The sequence below is a fragment of the Mytilus edulis genome, unplaced genomic scaffold, assembly GCF_963676685.1.
Source record: "Mytilus edulis unplaced genomic scaffold, xbMytEdul2.2 SCAFFOLD_596, whole genome shotgun sequence".
NCBI lineage: Eukaryota > Metazoa > Mollusca > Bivalvia > Mytilida > Mytilidae > Mytilus > Mytilus edulis.
In genome coordinates, this window is record NW_027268260.1 from 20,630 (window position 1) to 32,176 (window position 11,547).

At 34.4% G+C, this 11,547-nt stretch overlaps 1 protein-coding gene across 1 annotated transcript; it reads right to left on the bottom strand.

The window, feature by feature from the left end:
• Positions 1 to 746: 746 nt before the first annotated feature.
• On the bottom strand, positions 747 to 9,013 carry LOC139507144 (NFX1-type zinc finger-containing protein 1-like; the record flags this gene model as incomplete). The annotated part of the gene is given in 5 exon segments (XM_071295650.1): positions 747 to 1,049; positions 2,215 to 2,470; positions 2,661 to 2,794; positions 2,917 to 5,689; positions 5,692 to 9,013. Coding segments are annotated over 5 exon segments (6,622 nt in total), but the record flags the coding sequence as incomplete, so codon positions are not given.
• Positions 9,014 to 11,547: the final 2,534 nt, after the last annotated feature.

Genomic DNA, 11,547 nt, shown 5'->3' on the forward strand with positions numbered 1-11,547 from the left:
CGACCTTCAATTTAACACCTTCGTTACGAATGGTTTATAGACGAGTTTCGGAGGTAATCTCATTTAGATGACGTCTTGAATAAAACACACGTCAAATGCTGATGCAAATGATGGAGTTCGTGCATTGTTAATTGTTTGCGTAAGACTTTTTGAAATTTGGAAGTACGTTACAGTAGGTTAAAAAGCAAATCCGATAATTTGAGTCAACTCAGTGAACATGAATTTTACAGCTAATGACCCTTTAATGGATAAGTACAACAACATATATCTGGATAAACATTCTTGACGTATATATAGACTAATATATAAACGATAAGTAATCGTTATTTGCTGCTAGTTTACATAATTTTGTTGAGCATTGGGTGTCCGTCCTATTGACATGTACTTCTTACTGTAATCGACATTTAGCTGTATTAGCAATATTATTAACTTACTACATTTGATAACTATTGGCATTGAGTTATTCTTACTGATACGAACAGGAAACTCCCATTAATGTCACAATTTGATCATTTGAAATGACATCTTCAGGTAGATTGCAAAATGCTTTAAATTACTTATTTTTATTTTCAAAAAATTAGTTGCATATAATTATATTCATATATTGTTGCAAAACACACGCTAACTATGAATGCATACGTATGAAAAAGCAAAAACACTAGACATCATGGTTTTTGGGATGTTATCAAATTTTACCATCCCTCCCTCCCCCCCCCCCCCCTGGCCACAACGATAAACAAATACAGGCAGATTTACTATAGTATTGATTATGAAACAGATTGTATAACAAATTATTGCTGGAAGATTAAAGATTTGTCCATAGGGCTCTTAAGAAAAAATACATAATATACTTTATAATGTTAATCAGCATATTATAATTACAAGCAGAAATTAAAATTATAAATGAACTTTTTACAGATTTTCAAAATCCATAGCTCTCTCATTATCGTCAGTTAGAATATGATCAACACCTCCTATTGGCACACCACACTGCGGACACTTTATTTGTTCCACTGGCATGCCACATTCTCCTATAGAATAATAATGCCCTGAAACGAGAGGAATGAAAAACTGGCAAATTGTCTGTTTTACACTCTAGGTTTTTCATTCTGTGTATTGGAATTCATAAAATTTAGCATTTCAAATTTACACAATTTGTTTTCTCTACACTTTTGACGCGTTTGGAAATGTCAGTAATTATTTCAATCAATAACCGAAAAGGAAAAATAACCAATAGAAATTGTTTATGGAAATTGTCTAGATTTTTGATGTAATGCCATTCAGCGGAGAAGTAGGAGTTTTTGATTGAAACAGACTAAATATCAACCTACTTTCGATAGCGCGACGTGGGATCTGAATTGGTACTTATGTGTCATAGTTTTTTTGTCTCCTTTTTGTTGCATAACAATTTAACTTAGAGAACCCAATACAGAGCTTATTTGAAGTACACATTATAATATTAAGTATGAAGTTTTAAAGTGAGCCAGTTCGTTATCTTAGTATCAATAAGTTACACACATACAGGCTACACCATCAATGAGTATTTGGTACGTGTAAGTTCATGTAATGCGATTTCTATGCTATAAAATATACTACATTAGTACTAATACGATAGTGTTATGACCTTCTCATATATTTTATGATAATTTGATACTAAACTCCTAACGGGCGGGATTGTGTCTGATATTCATATGATGAAGACATAATCTTTTAATCAGTTTAATCGAGGTATGGAGCTGGGATGTCAGTAATTAGTCGTTTGTTAATTTATATATCATTATCAATTTTTTTATTTTATTTTGTTACCTATTCTGACATCGAACTTATTTTAAACTGAGTTGTATTGTGTGTATTGTTGTGTGTATGCTATTGTGCATTGGCTCGAGATATACGGCTGGGGTTGAGATCTCACAGAACATGTTTAACCCCGTCGTATGTTTGTGCCTGTTCAAAGTCAAGAGCCTCTAGCCTTTGATAGTCTCGTATGATTTTTAACATCAGTTCATTCATATATTTCGTCTAGTAGGACGTACATTATCACTGAATTAGTACACATTTTTGTTAAAGGGCCACCTGAAGCGTGCATACGGATGCTGGATTTTCTCGTTGTGTTGACGACATATCGGTGGTCTTCTGGTGTGTTTTTTTCCGGGTTGTTGTCTCTTGGACATATTCCTCATTTCCATTTTCCATTTTATTGTTTTAATAACGTACCATTTTTACATTTGTACCAATGTCCTGATCCCATAAATTCATTATTCATGGCTCGCTTGATCATTTGCTTTTCCTTAAGTGTGAGACCAATTATTCTAGAAGAGACTTCTTCTGTATCCTGTCGAATTAAAGATAATTCTTCATCTTCCATGACTTCAATAGATTCTAGTTTAAGCAAGTGTTTTTGAATATTATCAGGGAATGGTATTTCTTTTTTTTTGTTCAGAAAGTTTTGTTTTGAATTTATGAATATCAACTGTTAGTTGTAGTCGTCGTATTTCTAGATAAAATTCATTCTGTTCTTGTCGTGCATATCTGGTCCGCCTTAAAAACACCCATTTTTCTAGTCGCGTTAGCCATGCTTTTAATAGCCACCGACACTCGGAGGGTAAGGTTTCTATTCTGAAGCTAGAGATTTCTTCATAGAAAGTTAGTTGATCGACTACCGTGTTCAGAATGTCGATTGATCGTGTATGTTTAACTTTGTTCCATAGTTTAGTGAATATGTCGATAGGTATGTCAATTTCATATTTAGTGAGTAACTGTTTTGTAGCAAACCGCTTTGAATGGAGGTCAGTACCTTCTTCAATATTTCGAATGGTTTGAAATACCTCACAAATGTTTTTGTTGATAATTTTAAGTTCGTTACAATATCTTTTTGACTGCGAGATTTTAGTGCTGCACTTTGGGCATTTCAAAGACATGATTCGTCACTGGGATTATCCAGAACGTTTGAAATATATTTATCTAGTCCATTTACTTCCAAGACGCACTTGCAGTCTTCTAACCGAATAAACATGGCGTTAGCTTCATCTTCATATCCAAATAATATTTCTGTCAAGTTTTCGCATACTTTACAAATACACTTTGAACTTTCGCAGAATAATCCTGAACATTTATGACCACAGTCTAATCTTCTATTACAAAGTGTATTACATTTTTGTCTTTTACAAGGTTCCATACACAATTGTTCGCACTTAAACCTATTTGGACATTCCGCTTTACAATCCCACTTACACAGCTCAATACACTGAATACAACTATCGCCACATCTGCTTTTACATGTATCACCATGAATGCATTGCCGATCGCACTTCTGTTTACAAGGTGGACATCGATAATTGCAACTTTCCTTACAAATATGTCCACATACTAAGTTTCTATTGCATTTTTTCTTACATGGTACATGAAGTCTACCTTGACTACAATCTGAACATGTTCCCTGGCATTTGTGACCACAATCTAATATTCCCGAGCATTCCATTCTACAAGGGGGATCATATTTGGTGCAACAAGCCACTTGTACCGAATGTCTACAGCGAGCGTCTACTGTTATCAACTCCTGGCAGTCATCTTCTGTATTACAAGGATCTGTACAATGTTTCTGACAACGATGACCACAAGATATAATAGCTTGACATTGTTCATTGCATGAAGTTGAATCTGGGTCTAAATGGCACGGCATCTGTTGTTTATGTTGACATTCGGGAATTGTCTTTTCTACCATTTCATTACATTTTCCACATGAGTATGGAAAGTGGCACGTTTTGGAGCATCGATGCCCCAGTTTGCATACTTCTCTGTTACATTGTTTTGAACAGTTGTCGGAATGGTCTGGATCATCTACATGGCACTTCCTTAAACATAAATGTCCACACTTTCTCCTCTCAGAACAAGATTTTTGACATCCTCCATCTGCAACACGGTCAAAGTCGTCCGGATTAGAAATATCAGTCGAATTCTTGTGTTTCTGGCATGTTAGCTGCAACGTAGTGCCAAAACATTGCCTCTTTTCTGCATCATTAACAATATTATTCCATAGTTTTGATTTTGCTTTCAAAAGTTCGAAATTACCTATTGCGTAAAGTCCTATTTTTGCCCGTGATAGAGCAACACAAACCCTGTTTGCCTCTGATAAATAGCCTATTTTATTTTCCTTGTTACTTCTAACAAGAGACAATAATATAATTTCATTTTCCTCCCCCTGATAATTATCTACTGCTTTGACTCTTACGGTCATCTCATTTGATGTTTTGTCGTGATTATTTGAAACTGCTAGACAATTGACAATGCCATCTATATAAGAATCCTTTTTTGAAAACTCGTCTTCTATAGGCCTGATCAATTCGCGAAGAAGACGCACCTGGTCTAGGTAAGTTGACAGCACAGTAATTTTAGAAGATGGATATCCTTGCATTCTGAGATATTTGTACAAATTACAAATAAATAAAGCCTCAAAAGTGTTCTTGTGACTTCTTGAAAGTTCTTCACGCTCCCGATCTTCAAACACTGAATGTGATAAAAAGAACAAATTTGAGTGGATTCCTTTGACATTTTCGTACTTCAAAACACTATGATCGTCTTGCAATGTACGATAAATGTGAGGCACTAGTAGCTGGGATATGATTGGTCTCATTCGATGTTGATACTCTAATTGTTTATATGGGAAGCGTTCACGAATAAGTCTTTCAAACAGGGAAATATTTATTTTGTGTTGCAGTGCAGTCTTGTAGTCGTTGTAAGAAGGGCGCAGTTGTTGGTGGTCGCCAATCATAATTAGTTGCTGACATGATGAGGTTAAACATGCCACCACGTGATGTTCTGGGATTTCGGCAGCTTCTTCAAGAAGAACAATGCTTGGAGAAACTCGTTTAAGAATTTCTATATCTCTTGCAGCTCTTGTTGTAGTACATGCTACAAGTTTTGCCCTCTTCAATATGTTGATATCAGCTATGTGTTGAATCTCTTCATAACGTTCTTGGGCTCTTTTGTAGCTGTTTTCACAATCCTGTATTTCCTTATTGATTGGAATGAGGGACTGGTGAACCCAGTGTTTATATAACTGCCATCTTTCTTCTTCATTGTCAATGTTCCATAAATTGGACACTGAATCTGCTTTTTCAATCGCCATTATTTTTGTACAGCAGAGTTTCTCCTCTATTTTCTTTATGAAACATTTTTTTTCATTATTATCGTATTTCTTCCAAAACCATGGTTTCGTTTGCGATTTCTCTTTCCCAAATACAATCCTTGAAGAAACCACCATTTCAAGTTTTTCTATGTCTAAATGTATCTGTAGATCTTTATTCAATGTTTGTATGCCCTCTTTATCACTATCTACACTTTGATCATCATACCAAGTTTCTTCTTCATCCAAATAATCAAAATCTTCTTCTTCATAACTATTGGACCAATACTTATGTTGTTTAGAACCTACTTGTTGTGATAATGATTCAACATTAAGCCATCTTATTAAAGAATCTTCATTCTGCAGTGCTCTGTACTGTGTGTTAGTAATCACATTAGCTATATAATGGAGCCAGTCTTGATGAACTATTCCCGTCTGAATTTCCTCTTTTAGTTTTTTCAAGTTTTCATGCTCTTTGATCCTAGTTTTGAGATTTGCTCTAGCATTAGATGCCATTACATTTAATTCATCCGAACTTTCATTGTTTGTGTCTGCTTCGACTCCTACCAGCTAGCACTTTGCTCTTTCTTGCTGTAATTGAAAATTTTGCGTTTAGTCGTCAGATTATATTTTCTCAAAACTTCTGTTTCTGATCTTGATCCTAATCGAACAATATCAGTGGCGTCGGTTTCTCGAAATCGTTTAGAAATGTCAACTAAGAACTGATCTAATGCGTGGTTGGTGTAGCTTAAAAGTAGCATGGGCCCTTGGGTTTCCTGTTGACGCCATATATGCTCATTTTTTAAAAGAAGTTCCGCTATTTTGAGTCCAACTACTGTTTTTCCTGTTCCCGGTGGACCCTGTATTAAGGCAAGCTTACTTTTCATTGATGTGAGAAATGCTTTGTATTGCGATTCGTCCAATTTGAAAAAATCAGCATCAGGCCAGTTTGACTCAGATGTTATATCTATGTTGTATACCTGAAATTCAGAATTCAAACAGCTGATATCAAATCCTTCATATAAATATTTAGGGGATTCAAAATATTCTGGCACATCTCGTTCTATGCTGTTTCCCTTGTTTAACAATTGTTTCCCGAAAGGTAATCTATTTTCTGCAATGAATATTTCACTGTGCATACATTTAAGTGAATGCAATGTATGAAAGTAAGACGGAAAGAATGCTTGGCTTTCAATTAAAAGAATATCAGACTGTTGTAAAATTGTAGACGCATACCCAATATCCTCGATAAATTTAATTTCAAAAATTCCGTTTTGTAGATCATTAGCATTACGCTCTGCGACGGTTGCATACTGAAGAATAGTAAATGTTCTGTTTGTTAAGCAAACAAGAGATCCGAATGTAAGTAGCTTTCTGGTGTTCCAGTTGATTCGACTATAGGGAGCGATATCAAAGCTTATTTTCCAAGTTAATCCGTTTTGTTCATTGCAACAGCGTGTTAGGAAAGTTATATTGGTATAGACCCGAATGTCATCATGTCGCCATCTTTTCTCAAGGCAATCTGGATCTTCATATATACTATCTTTTAAAGATACCAACCCTCTACATAAAGGCCTAATAAAATCTTGACGATGTACCATAAATAGTCTTCGTAAGTAACCTTCTTCTGTTTCATACTCATGATCAATGATAGAACTTTCACATGACTCTATTTCAATAAGATTTGGCAATATAGACAATGTGAAAAGTTTGTTCTCAGTTTGAGGGGTTATTTTTGGATTCCATTTTTCTCTTATTTCTTTGATTAAAGACTCTAGGTCTCTTTGTTGATTCTTATTTTCGACTTTTTCTTGAACACATCTTTCTAAAGAATCTAATGGTTGCATTAAATCGGATGGTCCACTATTGACATGATATACAAGCCCTTTCATCAAAACAAGTAAATTTGTCAGTATGTAAATATGTTCCTGATCAAACTGTAAACGCAGCTTACAAATGATATCTTTAATATCCTTTCGATCAAAGAACTTTCTTTCTTTTAATGGATTGAGAGATTTCTGTACTAATGAATAATGATTAGACTCGCATAACTTACTCATTACGTGTAGAAATAATGACATTTGCTCAATTACCTCATGCTTAAATAGAAATGTGTCTAGTTCTCTACTGCAAGTACTCATATAAGCCGCTAAACTATCGGTATCCATCTTTGATAATTTTGCAACGTCTATCTTTTGATCACATGCTTCAAATCCTGTCTGAGATTTTTTTGTGAATATTTTATTTCCATTGTAAATTTGCCTTGTGTTTTGGGCTCTTGATTTAACGTTTAAACCAGATTGATACCGGTGTTGGCAATTCCTTCTTTGATTTACGATTAACGAAGGTTTGCTTGAGTCATACGTATTGCTATGTGTGTCTTCGTTTTGAACTGTCTTGCAAGTTTTTTCATAAATCGTTAAAGATTCTTCGTGTCCTGTGTCCTCATGTCTGCTCTCCTTTTGATGTATTAGGTGGTTATTCGTATCATGCTCTGCGTTGGTGTCAAAATTTGATTGAGGTAAATAAAAATCCGTATTCAAGCATAGATAGCTTTGTTGTCTTGTACTTCTGTGATCTACATGTGGACTAGAAGTATGTCTTCTTTCCTGTTCTAAATTATTTATTGGTGAAGATTGACCAATATATTCAGTATTTTGTGGTGATTTTGTACCTGATCGTTTATATATGTTTTTTTGCAGTGAACGTTGTTTGTCGACGGAATTATCTTGCCTAACCCGAACGCGAACACTACGATTTCTGTCATTTGAGTAAGATGATCTTTCATGTCGTCTAGGGGAACGAAAAGGTTCTCGACTTCTGTTGTTCTCAGAACGTGACCTTTCAGGTAAATGAGATAAATGAAAATCCGTTTTTATGCATGCATACCTGTGATGTCTTACAGTTCTGTGATCTACATGTGGACTAGAAGTTTGTCTTCTTTCATGTTCTAAATTATTCGTTAGTGAAAATTGCCCTCTATAATCAGTATTTTGTGGTGATTTTGTACGTGATCGTTTATATATCGTTGGTTGCAGTGAACTTTGTTTGTCGACGGAATTATCTTGCCTAACCCGAACGCGAACACTACGATTTCTGTCATTTGAGTAAGATGATCTTTCATGTCGTCTAGGGGAACGAAAAGGTTCTCGACTTCTGTTGTTCTCAGAACGTGACCTTTCAGGTAAATGAGATAAATGAAAATCCGTTTTTATGCATGCATACCTGTGTTGTCTTACAGTTCTGTGATCTACATGTGGACTAGAAGTTTGTTTTCTTTCATGTTCTAAATTATTCGTTAGTGAAAATTGCCCTCTATAATCAGTATTTTGTGGTGATTTTGTACGTGATCGTTTATATAACGTTGGTTGCAGTGAACTTTGTCTATCATAAGAATAATCTGGCCTATCCCGATTGTCAATACTACGATTTCTATTATTTGAAGAGGATGATCTTTTTCGTCGTCTAGGGGAAGGAAGAGGTTCACGACTTCTGTTGTTCGTAGAATTTGACCTTTCATATGTTTTTTTTCTATTTAACGTGTGTTTGTTTCTGGTGCCTTCATTGTGATCGTGTGCATTTTTCTGGTACTTTTTACTGCTTTCCACATGTCTTTCTATGTTTGATGTACTAATTTTCGTTTCCCATATCGAGTCGGTGCTATGTGATTGACCTTTTCGTTTCCCTGACTCATTTTTCTTCCCTTGTGACGAAATGTGTTCCGTTGGTACGTCCGGGTGTCTTTTGTTGGTATCAATTCTGTGATTTCTATGTGTTGTTTTATGTGCAACGCTCGACTCGCATCTCGTTTCAAAGAGATTATTATCCTGACAGTCATTTGAAATTTCCCGAAAATCGGTAATTGATTGGTTGACTGTAATTTGCCCTACTTGTTGACTCAGTGATTTATTTGGTTTTTCACCTAAACGATCAAACACAGATCGTTATTTGCATCTTGTGTTCTGTTCTGTTTGTATGGAACGCCAAAACTGTCTTGTTATGACAATTTTCATTATATGATTTGCATTTACCTTTATATGATGTGCACTTGTCATTATATGATGTACATTTACCTTTACATGATGTGCACTTGTCATTATATGAAGTGCAAATACCTTTATATGACGTGCAACTATGCTAATATTATGTGCAAGTATCTATATATGATGTCCAAACATCTTTATATGATGTGCAAATATACTTATATGATGTGCATATATACTTATACGATGTGCATATATACGTATATGATGTGCATAAATACTTATATGATGTGCAAATGTTCTTATATGATATGCAAACATACTTATATGATGTGCAAATATTCTTATATGATGTGCAAATATCCTTATATGATGTGCACATATACTTATATTATGTGCAAATGTACTTATATGATGTGCAAACATCCTTATATGATGTGCATTTTCCCTTATATTATGTCCAAACATCTTTATATGATGAGGTTGTGTCATTATATTATGTGCTTGTTATCTGATATCATGTGGTTCGGTTAACTTCATTATATGATGTCGAAACGTCATTATATGATGTTCTTTCATCGTCGTTATGGTCTATGAACACGATTACGATTAGAATGATTACTGTCTACGTCATAACTGATTCCGATCTGCTCCTGCAGAATTAATATAACCCGGATCAAATCTGTAGCTATCGTTTGGAAAATGGTTGAGATGTAAAAAGAAAAACTTGACATGTTTGATCCTCGATTTTAAGATGAAAAAATCACACCAGATATTATTGGAAATTGTCAAATTGTGAATTGCAAAGTTTAGTTTTAATCAATGGGTCTACAGTAATGAACATACGAGGTCTGCAATAAAGGCCATACAGTTAAAGTTATTAATTAAAGAAATGATTCTTTTATGCCAGACTCTATGCTCATTGTACTAGGCTTATATTGACAATATCTTTATGTCTAGTGTTAGCGGCTTTTTTTTTACAAGAAGTAAATACATGAATTGCCAGTATGTTCATTGTTTTGTAAAGTTTGCTTTGTTGATCATTTTAGCTGTTGAAGTTTGTCTTTATATATCACTTTTCTAAAGAAAGACACAAAAATGGACAAAACCCGGAAATTGATAGGGTAATGACTAATATAATGGACCGGTCATTTGCAACCCCCATAAAGAGGGGATATGAAGAAATTAAGGAAGCCTTTAATTTTGATTTTTTTATAAAATACAATGATGGTATTCAATTGTTTATATTTATAGATTTGACGCAGTATAAGGTTTTTGCGATGTGTTCGTTGTCCGTAAATACTGTGTTGCCAGACAAACACTTTTTAGAAATAAGAGGCCAAAACGGCTCTTAAAACAAGCAATAATTATTCTTAGTTCTTTGATATGCTGAATCTAGCAGTATAATTAGATTTCGGATATTGGACAATATAATAGGTAATTGCCCAATTTCAACTTTTGAAAATCTTAGACCACATTTATTATGTGTCACAAACCTATGATGTGTCAGATAGTGAATAATAAATTAATTCAAATTCAGACCTGTATAAAGCTTGAATGGTTGTCCATACTTGCCCTAACTGTAAAGGGTTCGAACCTCATCGTACTCTCTCCCCCACCCACTAACAACCCACCCACCCCAACCCAGTAAAAATTAATAGTTTTAACTCGAAAGACGTCAATTTTACGGTGGTGAAAAGTTTATGTCTTTGGAATGATTCTTTTTTTTCCCTATTTCACGGTAATGACTTGGAAAAAAATTAGAGGAACTCCCATCTTTCCTACCCTGTCCCCACCACCAATGACGAAAATGACAATAATTATAATTTACTTATTTTTAAATCTGTTCTTATAATATAAAAAAAGAAGACGTGGTATGATTGCCAATGAGACTCTCCACAAGAGACCAAAATGACACAGAAATTAACACTTATAGATAATCGTAAGGCCTTCAGCAAAGCCCATACCGCACAGTCAGTATAAATGGCCCCGAAATGACAATGTAAAACAATTCAAACGAGAAAATTATTTTGCTAAGAAAAGGTTTCTCTATAAATAATTATCAATATAATAGGCAATAAAACAACAAACTCATAAGAGTCAAAATAGCCCAAAATGAGACCTTAACATTCACCATAGAATATATTCAGACAAATTGCACTATTTTTTTAATCTATTGTAATCTAAAGATAAACGCAAAATATTAAAAGTGACCGTCGTAAATCTTCACTTAGAAAAAAATAAAACACAATTCTCTATATGTCAGAGACAACTAAGCCTCAGTAATCAAAAAATAAATACAGTGTTTTTATGTTCATTCAGACATAAATCTAATTAAATTACAGATATGGTGTGTCCAAGCTATGCTTACGCGGATCTGAAAACGATCCATTCTATTTTCTGTTTAAAGACCATTGGGATTCTCGGTTTTGTCGGATTTAT